Source organism: Cuculus canorus, chromosome 28 (assembly GCF_017976375.1).
Source record: "Cuculus canorus isolate bCucCan1 chromosome 28, bCucCan1.pri, whole genome shotgun sequence".
Taxonomy (NCBI): domain Eukaryota; kingdom Metazoa; phylum Chordata; class Aves; order Cuculiformes; family Cuculidae; genus Cuculus; species Cuculus canorus.
This window is the reverse complement of record NC_071428.1, coordinates 2,164,329-2,182,294: the sequence shown is the minus strand read 5'-3', so window position 1 is coordinate 2,182,294 and position 17,966 is coordinate 2,164,329. Positions and strand designations below refer to the sequence as shown.

The 17,966-nt window shown below is 69.0% G+C and overlaps 2 protein-coding genes across 2 annotated transcripts; one reads left to right on the top strand and one right to left on the bottom strand.

The window, feature by feature from the left end:
- The first annotated feature begins 192 nt into the window (after nucleotides 1-192).
- PPOX (protoporphyrinogen oxidase) lies at nucleotides 193-10,589 on the top strand. The gene is made up of 12 exons (XM_054051125.1): nucleotides 193-369; nucleotides 887-1,021; nucleotides 1,466-1,581; nucleotides 2,643-2,775; nucleotides 2,860-3,004; nucleotides 4,492-4,682; nucleotides 6,233-6,293; nucleotides 6,376-6,494; nucleotides 7,667-7,777; nucleotides 8,857-9,000; nucleotides 10,069-10,111; nucleotides 10,381-10,589. The coding sequence occupies exons 1-12, from the start codon at nucleotides 283-285 to the stop codon at nucleotides 10,515-10,517; spliced, it is 1,422 nt and encodes a 473-aa protein (XP_053907100.1). The 5' UTR covers nucleotides 193-282; the 3' UTR covers nucleotides 10,518-10,589.
- On the bottom strand, nucleotides 10,583-17,482 carry B4GALT3 (beta-1,4-galactosyltransferase 3). The gene is made up of 7 exons (XM_054051126.1): nucleotides 17,370-17,482; nucleotides 15,648-15,911; nucleotides 14,258-14,493; nucleotides 12,732-12,922; nucleotides 12,542-12,664; nucleotides 12,347-12,451; nucleotides 10,583-11,256 (listed from the first exon to the last, which is right to left on the bottom strand). The coding sequence occupies exons 2-7, from the start codon at nucleotides 15,898-15,900 to the stop codon at nucleotides 10,833-10,835; spliced, it is 1,332 nt and encodes a 443-aa protein (XP_053907101.1). The 5' UTR covers nucleotides 15,901-15,911; nucleotides 17,370-17,482; the 3' UTR covers nucleotides 10,583-10,832.
- Between the last annotated feature and the right edge of the window lie 484 nt (nucleotides 17,483-17,966).

Sequence of the window (17,966 nt, the reverse complement as noted above, 5' to 3'; positions counted from 1 at the left end):
GCGTCCGTCTGGCTCCGCCCCCTCCGCCTGTCATTCCCTGCTGGGGGCGGGGCCTCGATGCGCGTAGCCAATCAGCGTCCGCCCTGGCTCATCGCGATTGGTCTACGGGGCTGCTGGCCACGCCCCCTTCCCGTCACTCACAGGGAGTGGGCGTGACACGCACGCGGGGGGCGTGTCCTCGTTGAGCGCGGCCAATCCCTTCCCCTCTGGCCACGCCCCCTCGCTGTCAGTCACGTGGGGGGGCGGTCCCCTGTGCCGGTGTCCCGGCTCGTAGCGACCGCGATGCCGGCGACCGTGGCCGTGGTGGGGGGCGGCATCAGCGGCCTGGCCGCCTGCTTCCACCTGGCCCGCAGCCCCCGCCCCCCCAAGGTAAGGGGGGGCACAGCCGGCTCCGGTGCCCCCCGTTCTCCACCATTCCCCATATCCCGGTGTCCTGGTGGTCCCCCCGTGTTCTTCATCCCCCGGTGTTCCCCCGTTTTTCCCCCCCGCTTTCCCTGTGTTCTTCATTCCCCCGTCCCGGTGCCCCCCGTTCTCCCGTTCTCCCCCCCGTGTTCTTCATCCCCCGTTGTCCCCCCGTTCTCTCCCCGTTCTCTATCCCCGGTGTCCCCCCGTTTTTCCTCCCGTTCCCCTCGTTCCCCATCCCCCGGTGCCCCCCCGGTCCCTCGTTCTCCCCCCATTCTTCCCCCGTGTTCTTCATCCCCCGGTGTCCCCCCGTTCTCCCCCCTGCTCCCCATCTCCCGGTGTCCCCCCGGTCCCTCGTTCTCCCCCCATTCTTCCCCCGTGTTCTTCATCCCCCGGTGTCCCCCCGTTCTCCCCCCTGCTCCCCATCTCCCGGTGTCCCCCCGGTCCCGGTGCGCCCCCCCCGGTCACTGCCCGTTCCCCGCAGGTTGTGCTGCTGGAGGCCGGTTCCCGGTTGGGGGGGTGGCTCCAGAGCTCCCGGGACCCCGATGGAACCGTCTTCGAGCACGGACCCCGCGGCGTGAGGCCGGCGGGGGCGGCGGGGGCTGAGACCCTCAGCTTGGTGGGGGGCCCGAGGGGCTGGGGGGGCCGTGGGGAGGGGTCCGGGGGGGTCTGAGCATGGGGAGGGGGTCCTGGAGGGCTGGGGGGGGGCCGTGGGGAGGGGTCCGGGGGGGTTTGGGCTGGGGAGGGGGTCTTGGGGGGCTGGGGGGGGTCCTAAGGGAGGATACAGGGGACTGGGGGTTCCTGGTGATGGGAAGGGGTTCTGGGGGTTCTGGGGGTTCTGTGGAGGGGGGGGGTCCTGCTAATAGGGAGGGGGGTTTGGGGGTTCAGGAGGTCCTGAGGGTGCCGGGGGCTCCGGGGGGGGCTGGGCATGCTGGTGATGGGGAGGGGGTCCTGGGGGATGGGGGGCTCACGGTGATGGGGCTCCGGGGGGACGTTCCCGGGGTCCCTCTGGGATTGATCCCGTGCCCCCCCCCCCCCCCCCCCCCCCCCATGTCCCCCCCAGATCTCGGAGCTCGGCTTGGAGGGTGACATCCTGCCCGTCCCCGGGGACCATCCGGCGTCCCGGAATCGCTTCCTCTACGTGGGGGGGGCTCTGCACCGGCTGCCCTCGGCGCTGCGGTAAGGGGAACCCCCCCGGGACCCCTCCCATGAGGCCCCCAGTGCCCCCCAGTGTCCCCCTGCCCGCAGTGTGCTGCTGCCCCCAGTGCTCCCCCCAGTGTCCCCAGAGCCCCCCTGCCCACAGGGCACTGCTGTGGCCGGTGCCCCCCAGTGCTCCCCAGTGTCCCCAGTGCCCCCCACTCCCCCCCAGTGCCCCCAGTGCTCCCCTGCCCACAGGGCACTGCTGCCCCCAGTGCCCCCCAGTGTCCCCAGTGCCCCCCAGTGTCCCCCTGCCCGCAGGGCGCTGCTGCCCCCAGTGCCCCCAGTGTCCCCAGTGCTCCCCTGCCCGCAGGGCACTGCTGCCCCCAGTGCCCCCCAGTGTCCCCAGTGCCCCCCTGCCCACAGGGCACTGCTGCCCCCAGTGCCCCCCAGTGTCCCCAGTGTCCCCCTGCCCACAGGGCACTGCTGCCCCCAGTGCCCCCCAGTGTCCCCAGTGTCCCCCTGCCCGCAGGGCGCTGCTGCGGCCGGTGCCCCCCCAGTGCCCCCAGTGCCCCCCAGTGCCCCCAGTGTCCCCAGTGCCCCCCTGCCCACAGGGCACTGCTGCCCCCAGTGCCCCCCAGTGCCCCCCTGCCCACAGGGCGCTGCTGCCCCCAGTGCCCCCCAGTGCCCCCAGTGTCCCCCTGCCCACAGGGCACTGCTGCCCCCAGTGTCCCCAGTGTCCCCAGTGCCCCCCTGCCCACAGGGCGCTGCTGCCCCCCGTGCCCCCCAGTGCCCCCAGTGTCCCCCTGCCCGCAGGGCGCTGCTGCGGCCGGTGCCCCCCAGTGTCCCCAGTGTCCCCAGTGCCCCCAGTGCCCCCAGTGCCCCCTGCCCGCAGGGCGCTGCTGCGGCCGGTGCCCCCCAGTGCCCCCAGTGTCCCCAGTGCCCCCCTGCCCACAGGGCGCTGCTGCCCCCAGTGCCCCCCAGTGTCCCCCACTCCCCCCTCCAGTGTCCCCAGTGACCCCTGCCCACAGGGCGCTGCTGCCCCCCGTGCCCCCCCGTGCCCCCCAGTGCCCCCAGTGTCCCCAGTGCCCCCCTGCCCGCAGGGCGCTGCTGCGGCCGGTGCCCCCGTTCTCGCGGGCGCTGCTCTGGAGCGCCGTGCAGGATCTGGTGACGCCGGCCGGGACGGAGCCCGACGAGAGCATCCACGCCTTCACCCAGCGCCGCTTTGGCCGCGAGGTGGGCGCCCGCGATACCGCCGGGGCCTTATCGGGGCGCGGCAGCTGCCGGGTGGGCCCCGAGTCACCGCCCGCGTCCCCGCAGATGGCCGACATCGCCGTGGACAGCTTGTGCCGGGGGGTGTTTGCCGGCGACTGCCGTACGCTCAGCGTCCGCTCCTGCCTCCCCGCGCTCTTTGATGCCGAGCGCCGCCGCGGTTCCGTGCTGCTCGGCCTGGCGTTGGGCTCCGGTGAGCGCAACAAGGGTTGGGGTGGCGCCGGCGTGGCACGTGGGGACAAAGAGCTGTGGTCAAGGGCATTCACTCCAGCGGGAGATGGGTCCCCAGGGGCGTCCCCGGGGCTCAGCGCTGGGTCCGGTCCAATATCTTCAGCGATGACCTGGAGGAAGGCGTTGAGTGTCCCCTCAGTGAGTTTGGGGGTGACACTAAGCTTGGGAGGATGTTTTGATCTCCTCGAGGGTTTTGAGGGTCTCCAAAGGATCTCGACAGGTTGGACCGATGGGTTGAGGTCAGTGGGATGAGATTCCACCAAGTCAAATGCCGGATCCTGCAACAACTCCGAGCAGCTCCGGAGGGGAAGAGCGGCTGGAAAGTGCGCGGAGAAGGACCTGGGGGTGTTGGTTGAGTGAACGTGGGCCAGCGGTGGCCCAGGGGCCACGAGCATCTTGGCTCGGGTCAGAAACGACGCGGCCAGCAGGGAGGGAGGGGATTGTGCCCCTCTGCTCCTCTCTGGGGAGACCTCAGCGGGAGGATTGGGTCCAGTTCTGGAATCCTCAACAGAAGAAGGAGATGGAGCTGTTGGAACGGGTCCAGAGGAGGCTCCAAGGATGATCCGAGGGTGGAGAACCTCCGTACGAGGACAGGCTGAGAGAGTTGGGGTTGTTCAGCCTGGAAAAGGCTCTGAGGAGACCTTAGAGTGACCTTCCAGTGCCTGAAGGGGCTCCAGGAAAGCTGCGGAGGGGCTGTTGATAAAGGCTGTGGGGATGGGACGAGGGGGAACGGGGATAAACTGGAGAGGGGCAGAGTTAGACTGGACATGAAGAGGAACTTCTTCACTGTGAGGGTGGGGAGGCCTTGGAAGAGGTTGCCCAGAGCAGTGGTGGCTGCCCCATCCCTGGAGGGGTTCCAGGCCAGGTTGGATGGGGTTTGGAGCCCCTGATCCCGTGGGAGATGTCCCTGCCCATGGCAGGGGTGGAACCGGATGAGCTTTGAGGTCCCTTCCAACCCGTTCCATGATTATATTCGGCACTGATGAGGCCACACCTCAAATCTTGGGTCCAATTCGCTCCAAGAAGGCTGTTGAGGCTCTGCAGAGTCCAGAGAAGAGCAACGAAGCTGCGGAAGGGGTTGGAGAATGACTCTGAGGAGCGGCTGAGGGACCTGGGGTTGGTTGTCCTGGAGAGGAGGAGGCTGAGGGGAGACCTCATTGCCTGAAGGGAGAGTGTGGAGAGGAGGGATCTTCTCCCACGGTGATGGGACCGTGGGGAACGGCCTCGAGCGGCGCCAGGGGAGGGTCAGAGGGGACATCAGGAAGAAGTTCTTCCCTGGAAGGGTCATCCGCCCCTGGAAGTGCCCAGGGAGGTGTCGGAGTCCCCATCCCAGGAGGGGTTTGGGGGACGGTGGGCCGAGAGGCCGTGGTTGGGTGCCGGATGGAAGGGTTGGATTGGGCCGATCCCGGATTGATTCCGACCCGCGGTGGTGTTGGTCGGGCGGGGCAGGGCCGGAGCGCGGGACACCGTCGGAGCTGTGCCGCCGGGCCCGTGCCGAGCGCTGGAGCCAATGGTCGCTGCGCGGCGGGATGGAGGCGCTGCCCGAGGCCATGGCCGCCTTCCTGCGCGCCCGCGGCGTCCAACTGCGCTGCCACGCGGCACTGCGACGCCTGCGGCCGCACCGCTGCGGCCGATGGGAGGTACGGGAGGACTGCCGGGGACCCCCCATCCCGGGGACCCCCCATCCCAGTGCCCCCCCCCCTTCCACTGCCCCCCCCTTCCAGTGCCCCCTCCTCCCACTGCCCCCCCTCCCGGTGCCCCCCCCTTCCACTGCCCCCCCCCTCCCGGTGCCCCCCCCCTTCCACTGCCCCCCCTTCCACTGCCCCCCCCATCCCAGTGCCCCCCCTTCCACTGCCCCCCCCATTCCAGTGCCCCCCCTTCTACTGCTCCCCCTCCCAGTGCCCCCCCTCCCGGTGCCCCCCCCTTCCACTGCCCCCCCTTCCACTGCCCCCCCCATCCCAGTGCCCCCCCCTTCCACTGCCCCCTCCATCCCAGTGCCCCCCCTTCCACTGCCCCCCCCATTCCAGTGCCCCCCCCTTCCAGTGCCCCCCCTTCTACTGCTCCCCCTCCCAGTGCCCCCCCCTCCCAGTGCCCCCCCCTCCCAGTGCCCCCCCATCCCGGTGCCCCCCCCATCCCAGTGCCCCCCCTTCCACTGCCCCCCCCCCAGTGCCCCCCATCCCAGTGCCCACCCCTTCCAGTGCCCCCCCATCCCAGTGCCCCCCCCTTCCAGTGCCCCCCCCCTTCTACTGCTCCCCATCCCAGTGCCCCCCCATCCCAGTGCCTCACGATCCCAGTGCCCCCCCCTTCCAGTGCCCCACAATCCCAGTGCCCCCCCCATCCCTTCCAGTGCCCCCCCCCCAATGTCTGGATCCCAGTGCCCCCCCCATCCCAGTGCCCCCTCCATCCCAGTGCCCCCCCCCTTCCAGTGCCCCCCCTTCCAGTGCCCCACCATCCCAGTGCCCCCCCCCATCCTATTGTCCCCCCCAGTGTCTGGATCCCAGTGCCCCCCCACCCCTTCTAGTGCCCCCCCCCCAAATGTCTGGATCCCAGTGCCCCCCATTCCAGTGCTCCCCCATCCCAGTGCCCCCCCCCCCCCAATGTCTGGATCCCAGTGTCTCCCCATCCCAGTGCCCCCCCCCCCTCCACTGCCCCCCATCCCAGTGCCCCCCCCTTCCAGTGTCCCCCCCCAGTGTCTGGATCCCAGTGCCTCCACTTTTCCCAGTGTCCCCCCAATGTCTCGATCCCTCTTCCCAGAGCCCCCCCATTCCCAGAGCCCCCCATTCCCAGAGCCCCCCACTCTCCCTCTTCCCAGAGCCCCCCCATTCCCAGAGCCCCCCACTCTCCCTCTTCTCAGTGCCCCCCATTCCCGGTGCCCCCCACTCTCCCTCTTCCCAGAGCCCCCCCATTCCCAGAGGCCCCCACTCTCCCTCTTCCCGGTGCCCCCCCAATTCCCGGTGCCCCCCCATTCCCAGTGCCCCCCACTCTCCCCGTTCCTGGTGCCCCCCATTCCCGGTGCCCCCCACTCTCCCTCTTCCCAGTGCCCCCCATTCCCAGTGCCCCCCCATTCCCAGTGCCCCTCACTCTCCCCGTTCCCGGTGCCCCCCATTCCCGGTGCCCCCCACTCTCCCTCTTCCCAGAGCCCCCCCATTCCCGGTGCCCCCCATTCCCGGTGTCCCCCCCTCTCGCACAGCTCGTCCTGCCTGACGGTTCGGTGACGGCTGACCACATAGTCTGCGCTCTGCCGGCAGCAGGTATGGCTCGGGGTGCCGGATCCCGGGGTCCCCCCAGGTCAGGGAAGAGGGGAGCCCCCCCTGACCCCCCCTTTTTCCGCAGCTCTGGCTGCAGCGCTGCCGGACGAGGCCGAGCCGTTGGCCCGCGACCTGCGCGCCATCCCGGCCGTCTCGGTGGCTGTGGTCAACCTGCAGTACCGCGGCGTCACCTTACCCGTCACGGTGAGATGGGGGGGACCCCAAAACCATGGGGGACCCCAAAACCCAGCGGGGACTCCCAGCAGTGACCCACATTCCATAGGGGTGACCCCCAAAAACCCAGCGGTGAAGCCCATGAGTGACCCCCCAGTCCTCTTTGGGACACTCGCAAAACCCAGGGGTGACCCCCCCAGGGACCCCAAAACCCAGGGCTGACCCCCATTCCATAGGGAAGACTCTCAACCCCCACAGGTGACCCCTAAAACCCAGAGGTGACCCTCAAAACCCTTGGGGATCCCCAAAACCCAGGGGTGACCCCCAGCGATGACCCACATTCCATAGATGAGCCCCTCAGCCCCCAGGAGTGACCCCCAAAATCCATGGGGGGACCCCCAAAACCCAGCGGTGACCCCCCCCAAAACTCCTGGGGACCCCCAAAACCCAGGGCTGATCCCCATTCCATAGGGAAGACCCTCAACCCCCACAGGTGACCCTCAAAACCCATGGGGACCCCCAAAACCCAGCGGTGACCCCCAGCAATGACCCACATTCCATAGATGAGCCCCTCAGCCCCCAGGAGTGGCTCCCAAAATCCGTCGGGTGACCCCCAAAACCCTGGGGACCCCCAAAACCCAAGGCTGATCCCCATTCCAGAGGGAAGACCCTCAACCCCCACAGGTGACCCCCAAAACCCCTGGGGACCCCCAAAACCCAGGGCTGATCCCCATTCCAGAGGGAAGACCCCCAGCCCCTACAGGTGACCCCTAAAACCCAGGGGTGACCCTCAAAACCCGTGGGGACCCCCAAAACCCAGGGGTGACCCCCAGCGATGACCCACATTCCATAGATGAGCCCCTCAGCCCCCAGGAGTGGCTCCCAAAATCCATGGGGTGACCCCCAAAACCCAGCGGTGACCCCCCCAAAACCCCTGGGGACCCCCAAAACCCAGGGCTGATCCCCATTCCAGAGGGAAGACCCTCAACCCCCACAGGTGACCCTCAAAACCCATGGGGACCCCCAAAACCCAGCGGTGACCCCCAGCGATGACCCACATTCCATAGATGAGCCCCTCAGCCTCCAGGAGTGGCTCCCAAAATCCGTCGGGTGACCCCCAAAATCCATGGGATGACCCCCAAACCCCAGCGGTGACCCCTGGCCCCATGAGTGACCCCCCCCTTTCTCTGCCCCCCCCCCAGGGGTTCGGACACTTGGTCCCCTCTTCCGAGGATCCGGCGCTCCTCGGCATCGTCTACGACTCCGTCGCGTTCCCGGAACACGACGGCACAGCCGGATCCGTGCGGCTGACGGTGAGGAGCCGGGGGGGGGGCACGGGGCGGAACTGGGGGCTCCAGACCGGGGGGGGGGGGTCATAGACCTGCTGTGGGGTGGGGGGCACAGTCCTGATCTGGGGGTCTCGTGGTCCTAATCTGGAGGATGGGGGGGGGGCAGATTGGATCTGGGGGTCTCTGGAGGGCTCAGGGTCCCCATCTGGGGGGGCCCAGGTGGGATCTAGGGGGGGGTCTCAGGGTCCCAGTCTGGGGTGGGGGGCATAGGTCGGATCTGGGGGTCTCACAGTCCTGATCTGGGGGGGGTCTATGTCAGATTGGGGGGGGGGGTCTCAGGGTCCCCATCTGGGGGTGCCCAGGTGGGATCTAGGGGGGTCTCTAAGGGTCTCAGGGTCCCAATCTGGGATGGGGGGCACAGGTCGGATCTGGGGGGGCACAGGTCAGATCTGTGGGTCTCGGGGTCCCAATCTGGGGTGGGGGGCTCAGGTTGCATCTGGGGGTCTCAGGGTCCCCATCTGGGGGTGCCCAGGTGGGATCTAGGGGGGTCTCTAAGGGTCTCGGGGTCCCAGTCTGGGGTGGGGGGCACAGGTCGGATCTGGGGGGGCACAGGTCAGATCTGTGGGTCTCGGGGTCCCAATCTGGGGTGGGGGGCATAGATCGGATCTGGGGGGGCACAGGTCAGATCTGTGGGTCTCAGGGTCCCAATCTGGGGTGTGGGGCAAAGGTTGGATCTGGGGGTTTCACAGTCCTGATCTGGGGGGGCCTATGTCCGATCGGGGGGGGTCTCAGGGTCCCTATCCGGGGGGGGCTCAGGTTGGATCTGTGGGTCTCGGGGTCCCAGTCTGGGGTGGGGGGCACAGGTCAGATCTGGGGAGTCTCAAGGTCTAGATCAGGAGGGTCCCAGGTCGGATTTGGGGGGGGTCTCACAGTCCAGGGGGAGTCCCCGGTGGGATCTGGGGGGGTCTCCGGGGTCCTATTCATGGGGGGACCTGTGGGTTCCTATTTAGGGGGGGGGCCAGGGCGGATCCAGGGGTCTCAGGGTCCCCATCCAGGGGGAAGGGGCTCAGGTGGGATCTGGGGGGGGCTCTCTCCCACCGCAGGTGATGTTGGGGGGCGCGTGGTTCGAGAGCAGCCTGGGCGCGGCGGCGGCTCCGGCGATGCTGCGGCAGCGGGCGCAGGCGGCTGTGCGGGACCACCTGGGGCTGCGGCACGAGCCCACCCACGCCATCGTCCGCGTGCACCGGGTGGGGGGCTGAGGGGGTTCGGGGGGGTCTGGGGGGATTCCGGACCATTTGAGGGGGGGCTTTGGGGCATCTTTGGGGTCTCTGAGGGGCTCTGGGGTGTTCTCTGGGGCATTTGAGGGGGGCTCTGGGGCATCAGAGGGGCTTTGGGGTGTCTGAGGGGGTTGGGGGGCATCTGGGGGGGGGCTGGGTGGATCCTGGGGCATCATGGGGGGCTCTGGGGTGGTCTCTGGAGCATTTGAGGGGGGCTCTGGAGCATTTGAGGGGGGCTTTGGGGTGTCTGAGGGGGTTGGGGGGCATCTTGGGGGGGGCTGGGTGGATTCTGGGGCATCATGGGGGGCTCTGGGGTGGTCTTTGGAGCATTTGAGGGGGGCTTTGGGGCATCTGGGGGGTGTTTGATGGTTGTCTGAGGGGGCTCTGGGGCATCTAGGGGGGCCCTGGGGTGGTCTCTGGAGCATTTGAGGGGGGCTTTGGGTCATCTGGGCGGGCTTTGGGGTGTCTGGGGGGGCTCTAGGGTGGTCTCTGGAGCATTTGAGGGGGGCTCTGGGGTGTCTGAGGGGGTTCTGGGGCATCTGGGGGGGCTCTGGGGTGGTCTCTGGAGCATTTGAGGGGGGCTTTGGGGGTCTTGGGGGTGTTTGAGGGGTGCCTGGGGGCCTCTGGAGCATTTGAGGGGGGCTTTGGGGGTGTTTGAGGGGTGCCTGGGGGGGCTCTGGAGCATTTGAGGGGGGCTTTGGGGTGTCTGAGGGGGTTCTGGGGCATCTGGGAGGTGTCTGGGGCATCGGGGGGGGGCTTTGGGGCATCTTGGGGGTGTTTGAGGGGTGTCAGGGGAGGCTCTGAGGCATCGGGGGGGCTTTGGGGTGTCTGAGGGGGTTCTGGGGCATCTGGGGGGGGGTCTGGGATGGTCTCTGGAGCATTTGAGGGGGACCCTGGGGCATCAGGGGGACTTTGGGGTGTCTGAGGGGGTTCAGGGGTATCTATGGGGGGCTCTGGGGCGTTTGGGGGTGCTCTGGGGCCTTTTTTGGGGGGGGCTCTGGGGTCTCACCAGCCACTTCCCCCCCCCCGCCCCTCCAGGCATGTATCCCCCAGTACACTGTGGGCCACTGGCAGCGCACAGGTAAAGGGGGTTCTGCACCCCCTCTCCTCATTGGGGGGTCCCTGTCCCCAATGGGGGGGGTCCCCTGTCCCCACAGGGGGGTCCCAGTCCCCAATGGGGGTGCCCTGTCCCCACAGGGGGGGGTCCCTGTCCCCAATGGGGGGGGATCCCTGCCCCACGGGGGGTGTCCTGTCCCCAATGGGGGTGTCCTGCCCCACAGGGCCCACAGGGGGGGGTCCCTGCCCCACAGTGAGGGGGGGTCCCACCGCCTGCACCCCCTTTCCCCGCAGAGCGCATCGCCCGCTTCGTGGCCGAGCGGCGCCTTCCCTTCAGCCTCATCGGAGCCTCCTACGCCGGTGTCTCCGTCAACGACTGCATCGCCAGCGCCAAAGCGGCCGTGGGGCGGTTACTGGGGGGGCTGAGCTGACCCCGAACCCCCCTGAACCCCCTTTTTCCCGGTTCCCGCAGACGCCCCCCCCCCCCACACCGCTCTAGGACAAAGTGTATTTTTAATTGAAAAACCCTTATAAAGGTCCAGATTGCGGCTCATAAATAGAATAAATACCCGCACGCCGCAGCGCGGCCGCGGCCGCCACCGCCGCCGGGCACGGGGACCCCCGGCGCCTTCTTCTGGGGTGCCCCCTCCGCCCCGGCGCTCGCCGCTCCCCCAGTCTCTCCGGAGCTGCGCTTCACCGTCCGCTGAGAGTCCCTTTCCCGGCAGAGTCCGTGCGGCGCTGCGGTGTTAACGGAAGCGCCGCGGCTCGCTTTGGTTACCCAGCGTCCCCTCGTCCCGCGCCGCGCCGTTGGCCCGGCGAGCGTCGGCAACGCTCGGTGGGCTGCGTTGGGTGATGGTGAGCGTGGATCCGGTGCGGTTGGCCGGCGGCACGGTGGCCGTGGGCAGGCGCGGGGCGCGCGGCAGCCCCTGTTCGCCCCACCGCGCTGCGTCCCGCGGCGCCTGGCGCAGCATCTCCTCGCGGAACAGGCTGGTGCTGCTGCGGTGCCGGTGGCCCTCGTGGCCCGGTGGCCGGTGGCCGCGGGGGTCGGTGCCGATGTCCACGGTGAGGTTGGTGTAGAGCGGGCGCAGCTCCTTGGCGAGCAGCGTGTACGTCAGCGAGTTCATCCCGTCCTGAGTCCACATCCGCTGCGTGCGGATCAGCAGATCGAACCTGCCGGGGATGGCCGAGCCGGAGCACCGCTGCTGGGACCCCAAAACCCTCACCGGGACCCCCAAGACCCTCCTCAGGGACCCCCAAGACCCCAAATGTACCCCCCAGGACCCCAACTGAAACCCCCAGGATTGCCAGGACCCTCCCCGAGGCCCCCCCAGGACCCTAACTGCACTCCCCAGGATTCTCAGGACCCTCCCCAGGGCCCCCCAGGACCCTAACTGTGCCCCCCAGGATTCCCAGGACCCTCCCCAGGGCCCCCCAGGACCCCAACTGTACCCCCCAGGATTCTCAGGGCCCCCCAGGATTCCCAGGACCCTCCCCAGGGCCCCCCAGGAACCTAATTGTACCCCCCAGGATTCCCAGGACCCTCTCCAGGGCCCCCCCCCAGGACCCTAACTGTGCCCCCCAGGATTCCCAGGACCCTCCCCAGGACCCCCAGGACCCTAACTGTGCCCCCCAGGATTCCCAGGACCCTCCCCAGGGCCCCCCAGGACCCCAACTGTACCCCCCAGGATTCTCAGGGCCCCCCAGGACCCTAACTGTGCCCCCCAGGATTCCCAGGACCCTCCCCAGGGCCCCCCAGGACCCTAATTGTACCCCCCCAGGATTCCCAGGACCATCCCCAGGGCCCCCCAGGACCCTAATTGTACCCCCCAGAATTCCCAGGACCCTCCCCAGGGCCCCCCAGGACCCCAACTGTACCCCCCAGGATTCTCAGGGCCCCCCAGGACCCTAATTATACCCCCCAGGATTCCCAGGACCCTCCCCAGGGCCCCCCAGGACCCTAACTGTACCCCCCAGGACCCTAACTGTGCCCCCCAGGATTCCCAGGACCCTCCCCAGGGCTCCCATGACCCTAACTGCACCCCCCAGGATTCTCAGGACCCTCCCCAGGGCCCCCCACGACCCTAAGTGCACCCCCCAGGATTCTCAGGACCCTCCCCAGGGCCCCCCAGGATTCCCAGCCCCCTTACCGGGCCCCTCCAGCCCCCTCCTTTCCATCCCTCTGGATGCCCCACTGCTGCCGCAGACCCCTTGTACCCCTTTTCCAGCCCCCCCCGCCCCCCAATCCCTGCAGCCCCCCAACCTGTGGGGGTTCTCCTCGTTGCCTTTGTCGCTCTTGTGTTTGACCATCTTGTAGTGGCCGATGGCGATGGGCGGACGGGCGATCTTCATCCCGGCCAGGCGCACCCTACGGATGAGCCCCCGCGTCACCGCGCTGTCCCCCGCCCCCGTTGGGGGTATCCCGTGTCCCCCCCCCCAGGATCACCCACTGTCCCACCTGGTGGCGATGTCGTCGTCCTCACCGCCCCAACCCCAATACTCGTTGGGGAACCCATTGATCTTCATGTACTGATCGGGGGTCAGCGCCGAGACTCCACCGAAATATTGGGAGTACGGAAGGCTGCGGGAGACGGAGACGCTGAACCGGAGCCGGGGAGCGGCTCCCGGTGGTCCCCGGGGCTCCTCACCTGTACCCGAATTTGTTCATGGCCACCGAGACGTGTTTGGGGTTCCAGGGGTCGCAGGTGTAGAGGTTGTGGTCGTTCTCGGGGATGAGGTCAACGTCGTGGAGGAAGAGACAATCCCACTCTTCGTCCTTCAACGCCTCCTTCACGCCCACGTTCAGCAGCTTCGCTCGGTTGAAGGTGGAGTTTCCGGCCTGCGGGAAGGCCCCGGTGAAGCCATCGGCACCCACAAAGCCCTGGGGAAGCCCAAAGCGCCCGGCAAAGCCCCCGGTGAAGCCACTATTGCCCCCCAAAGCCCCTTGAGAAGCACCCGGTGGTGCCCGGGGAAGCCTCCAGTGAAGCCATCGGTGCCCACAAAGCCCCGGTGAAGCCCACATCGCCCGGCAAAGCCCTTGGTGATGCCTCCAGTGAAGACCTTGGTGACCAGCAAAGCCCTGCGAGAAGCTCTTGGTGCTCGGCCAACCCCCCAAAGCCCCTTGAGAAGCACCCGGTGGTGCCCGGGGAAGCCTCCGGTGAAGCCATCGGTGCCCACAAAGCCCCTGGTGATGCCTCCAGTGAAGACCTTGGTGACCAGCAAAGCCCTGCGAGAAGCTCTTGGTGCTTGGCCAACCCCCCAAAGCCCCTTGAGAAGCACCCAGTGGTGCTTGGGGAAGCCTCTGGTGAAGCCATCGGTGCCCACAAAGCCCCTGGTGATGCCTCGGTGAAGACCTTGGTGACCAGCAAAGCCCTGCGAGAAGCTCTTGGTGCTCGGCCAACCCCCCAAAGCCCCTTGAGAAGCACCCGGTGGTGCCTGGGGAAGCCTCCGGTGAAGCCATCGGTGCCCACAAAGCCCCGGTGAAGCCCACATCGCCCGGCAAAGCCCTTGGTGATGCCTCCAGTGAAGACCTTGGTGACCAGCAAAGCCCTGCGAGAAGCTCTTGGTGCTTGGCCAACCCCCCAAAGCCCCTTGAGAAGCACCCGGTGGTGCCTGGGGAAGCCTCCGGTGAAGCCATCAGTGCCCACAAAGCCCCTGGTGATGCCTCGGTGAAGACCTTGGTGACCAGCAAAGCCCTGCGAGAAGCTCTTGGTGCTCGGCCAACCCCCCAAAGCCCCTTGAGAAGCACCCGGTGGTGCCTGGGGAAGCCTCCGGTGAAGCCATCGGTGCCCACAAAGCCCCTGGTGATGCCTCCAGTGAAGACCTTGGTGACCAGCAAAGCCCTGGGAGAAGCTCTTGGTGCTTGGCCAACCATCCCCGTGCCTGGCAAACCACCTCGTAAAGCCCTCGGTGCTCAATAAAGTCCCTGGGGAAGCCTCCGGTGAAGCCATCGGTGCCCACAAAGCCCCGGTGAAGCCCCCATTGCCCGGCAAAGCTCCTGATGGAGCCTCCAGTGCCCGGTGAAGCCCTGGGAGAAGCCTTTGGTGCTCGGCAAAGCTCCCGGTGAAGCCCCCCTGTGCCTGGCAAAGCGCCTCGTGAAGATCCCGGTATCCGGCAAAGACCACGGTGAAGCCCTTGGTGCTCGGCAAAGGCCGCGGTGCCGGGCAGAGCTCACCTGGTGGATGACGTAGATGCCGTAGCGGAGCTGCTGGCGCTGCAGGAAGGGGTGAAGGTAGTAGAGGAGGTGGCCCAGGTGAGCCTCGCGGTTGCGGTGGGGGATGATGACGGCGGTGCGGGAGCGCGGCTCGCAGTCGGGGGGCTGATAGCGGCCCCCCTCCCACACCCCCGGGTTCTTGGCCTGGATCTGCTCCAGCGTCGGCACTCGGCTGAAGCTGACGGTCAGCGGCCCCACTGCCGGGGGGGGGGGGGGGAGGAGCTGGGGGGGCGCCGGGATGGCACCCCCGGCCTGGCACCCCCTCCCCAGGGGAGGGAACCCCCAGCCCCAAACCTCCCGCATGGCTCTGCCGCCCTCGGGGGGGTCCCACGGCACAGGGGGGTCTGGATCCTCTCTTGGGGGACAAGGGGGGGTCCCACGGCACAGGGGGGTCTGGTTCATCCCTGGGGGGATGAGGGAGGGTCCCACGGCACGGGGGGGTCCAGTTCTTGCCCTGGAGGGACAAGGGGGGTCCGTTCTGCCCCCCATCGCACAGAGGGGTCCCGTTTCTGCCCCTGGGGGGGACGAGGGGGGTCCGTTCTGCCCCCCATTGCACAAAGGGGTCCCGTTTCTGCCCCTGGGGGCGACGAGGGGGGTCAGTTCTGCCCCCCATCACACAAAGAGTCCCATTCCTGCCCCTGGGGGGGATGAGGGGGGTCCGTTCTGCCCCCCATCACACAGAGGGGTCCCCTTCCTGCCCCTGGGGGGGACGAGGGGGGTCCGTTCTGCCCCCCATCACACAGAGGGTCCCATTCCTGCCCCTGGGGGGGAAGAGGGGGGTCCGTTCTGCCCCCCATCGCACAGAGGGTCCCATTCCTGCCCCTGGGGGGGAAGAGGGGGGTCCGTTCTGCCCCCCATCACACAGAGGGTCCCATTCCTGCCCTGGGGGGGAAGAGGGGGGTCCGTTCTGCCCCCCATCACACAGAGGGGTCCCATTCCTGCCCCTGGGGGGGACGAGGGGGGTCCGTTCTGCCCCCCATCACACAGAGGGGTCCCCTTCCTGCCCCTGGGGGGGACGAGGGGGGTCCGTTCTGCCCCCCATCACACAGAGGGTCCCATTCCTGCCCCTGGGGGGGAAGAGGGGGGTCCGTTCTGCCCCCCATCGCACAGAGGGTCCCATTCCTGCCCCTGGGGGGGAAGAGGGGGGTCCGTTCTGCCCCCCATCACACAGAGGGTCCCATTCCTGCCCCTGGGGGGATGAGGGGGGTCCGTTCTGCCCCCCATCACACAGAGGGTCCCGTTTCTGCCCCTGGGGGAGCCGAGGCGGTCTCTTTCCTCCTCCCCCCCCCGTGCCCAGGGAGGTGTGGCTCTCGCCCTGGGGTTCCCCGTCCCCCCCCTTTTCCGCCCTCACCGAGCAGGGGCGAGCGCTCGGGGCAGAGCGGCAGCGGGCGCGCGGGGTCGCCGTCGAGCCGCCGGGGCAGGAGGCGGCTGAGGTTGGCGTAGACATCGTGGGTGCGGGAATAGTCGACGGCGGGCGCGGCGGCGCGGGCGAAGAGCGCCGTCAGCGTGCGGAACCCCCCCAGCGAGAAATAGGCGATGAAGGCGAACTGACTGGCGACCAAGAGGGCGAGCGAGCGGGGCCGCTCCAGCAGCCGCCGCAGCATGGCGGGGGGGGCTGCCGGGAAAAAGGGGGGACAGGGGGGAGCTGGGGGGCTGCCGGGAAAAAGGGGGGACAGGGGGAGCTGAGGGGCTGCTGGGAAAAAGGGGGGGACAGGGGGGAGCTGGGGGGCTGCCGGGAAAAAGAGGGGGACAGGGGGGAGCTGGGGGGCTGCCGGGAAAAAGGGGGGACAGGGGGGAGCTGGGGGGCTGCTGGGAAAAAGGGGGGACAGGGGGGAGCTGGGGGGCTGCCGGGAAAAAGGGGGGGTCAGAGGGAGCTGCCAGGAAAAAGGGGGGTCAGGGGGAGCTGGGGGGCTGCCAGGAAAAAGGGGGGACAGAGGGGAGCTGGGGGGCTGCCAGGAAAAAGGGGGGGACAGGGGGAGCTGGGGGGTTGCCGGGAAAAAGGGGGGGACAGGGGGAGCTGGGGGGCTGCCAGGAAAAAGGGGGGACAGGGGGGGTCCAGGGGGGCTGCGGAGAGGGGTTGGGGGGTCAGGGGGAGCTGGGGGGGGCTGCTGGGAAAAAGGGGGGGGTCAGGGGGGGTCCAGGGGGGCTGCAGAGACGGGTTGGGGGGTCAGGGGAACTGGGGGGGCTGCTGGGAGAAAGGGGGGGTCGGGGGGGTCCAGGGGGGCTGCGGAGATGGGTTGGGCTGTCAGAGGAGCTGGGGGGGCTGCTGGGAGAAAGGGGGGTCGGGGGGGTCCAGGGGGGCTGCAGAGAGGGGTTGGGGTGTCAGGGGGAGCTGGGGGGGGCTGCTGGGAAAAAGGGGGGGTCAGGGGGGCTGCAGAGAAGGGTTGGGGGGTCAAGGGGAGCTGGGGGGGGTCGCCGAGAGAGAGGGGGGTCAGGGAGGTTCAAGGGGGCTGCGGGCAGGGTTGAGGGGAGCTGGGGGGGTCAGGGGAAGCTGGGGGGGCTGCAGAGAGGGCTCGGGGGGTGAGGGCAGCGGGGGGGGCCTGGCCTGCAGGAGAGGGGGTCGGGGGCAGCTGGGGGGTGAGGGGGCAGTGGGGGGGTCAGAAGGGTTGGGGGGGGGTCAGAGGGGGGACAGGGAGAGTCAGAGGATCGGGGGGGGCTGTGGCACAAGGAGTCGATAGGGGGTGCCCAGTTTGGGGTGCAGAAGGAACTGGGGGGGCCCTGGCTTTGGGGTATGTGGGGGGGGGAGGTCCAGGAGGAACTGGGGGGGGGCCCAGTTTGTGGGACGGAGGGGGCTGTGGGTGCTCTGGTTTGGGGGGGGGGGTATAAGGAACTGGGGGTGTCTCAGTATGGGGGGGTCAGGGGCTCTGGGGGGGCTGCGGGGGGGTCGGGGGGGGCAGTGGGGGGCCACAAAGATTGGGGGAAGATAGGGGGGGCAGGGTGGGGGTTGGGGCCGGGTCCCAGGAGCCCCCGCGTTGCTGGGGGCGGGGGGCGGGGGGGGCAGGACGAGGGCTGTTGGACCCCCGGCCCCCCCCGGGTCCCCCCCCGGGTCCCCCCCCGGTCTCCCCCCCGGTACCTGCGGGCTCGCTCCGCTCAGCCCCTCCCGGCCACCACCACCGCCGCCGCCATCTTGGAGCGTGGTTGGGGGGCGCGTGAGCGGTCAGTCAGGGACGAGGGGGCGGGGCCAATAGTGGGGCGGGGCCAGAGGGATCCAATCACAGAGGGAAGATTGGGGTCACGTGCCCCCGACCCCCAGTTGCCCCGGCAACTGCGGACGCTTCAGCCTCTTCGTCCACGTGTGGCCACGCCCCCTCCGTGACGTCACAGCGCGGCGGGCGTAAAGGGAGGAACTGGGGGGGCCCAGTTTGGGGGTGCAGAAGGAACTGGGGGGGCCCAGTTTGGGGTTCAGTAGGAACTGGGGGGGCCCAGTTTGGGGGGGGCCGAAGGAACTGGGGGGGCCCAGTTTGGGGTTCAGTAGGAACTGGGGGGGCCCAGTTTGGGGGTGCAGAAGGAACTGGGGGGGGCCCAGTTTGGGGGGGCCGAAGGAACTGGGGGGGCCCAGTTTGGGGTTCAGTAGGAACTGGGGGGGCCCAGTTTAGGGTCCAGAAGGAACCGGGGGGGCTCCAGTTTGGGGGGCAGAAGGGGACTGGTGGTGTCCCAGTTTGGAGTTCAG

Coding starts and splice junctions, on each gene's coding strand:
- PPOX (XM_054051125.1), top strand. CDS start 283: ATGCCGGCGACCGTGGCCGTGGTGGGGGGCGGCATCAGCGGCCTGGCC. Junction 6,294..6,375: donor CTGCGCTCTGCCGGCAGCAG/GTATGGCTCGGG, acceptor CTTTTTCCGCAG/CTCTGGCTGCAGCGCTGCCG. Junction 7,778..8,856: donor CCGGATCCGTGCGGCTGACG/GTGAGGAGCCGG, acceptor CTCCCACCGCAG/GTGATGTTGGGGGGCGCGTG.
- B4GALT3 (XM_054051126.1), bottom strand. CDS start 15,900: ATGCTGCGGCGGCTGCTGGAGCGGCCCCGCTCGCTCGCCCTCTTGGTC. Junction 12,665..12,731: donor ATGAACAAATTCGGGTACAG/GTGAGGAGCCCC, acceptor CGTCTCCCGCAG/CCTTCCGTACTCCCAATATT. Junction 12,452..12,541: donor GACGACGACATCGCCACCAG/GTGGGACAGTGG, acceptor GCTCATCCGTAG/GGTGCGCCTGGCCGGGATGA.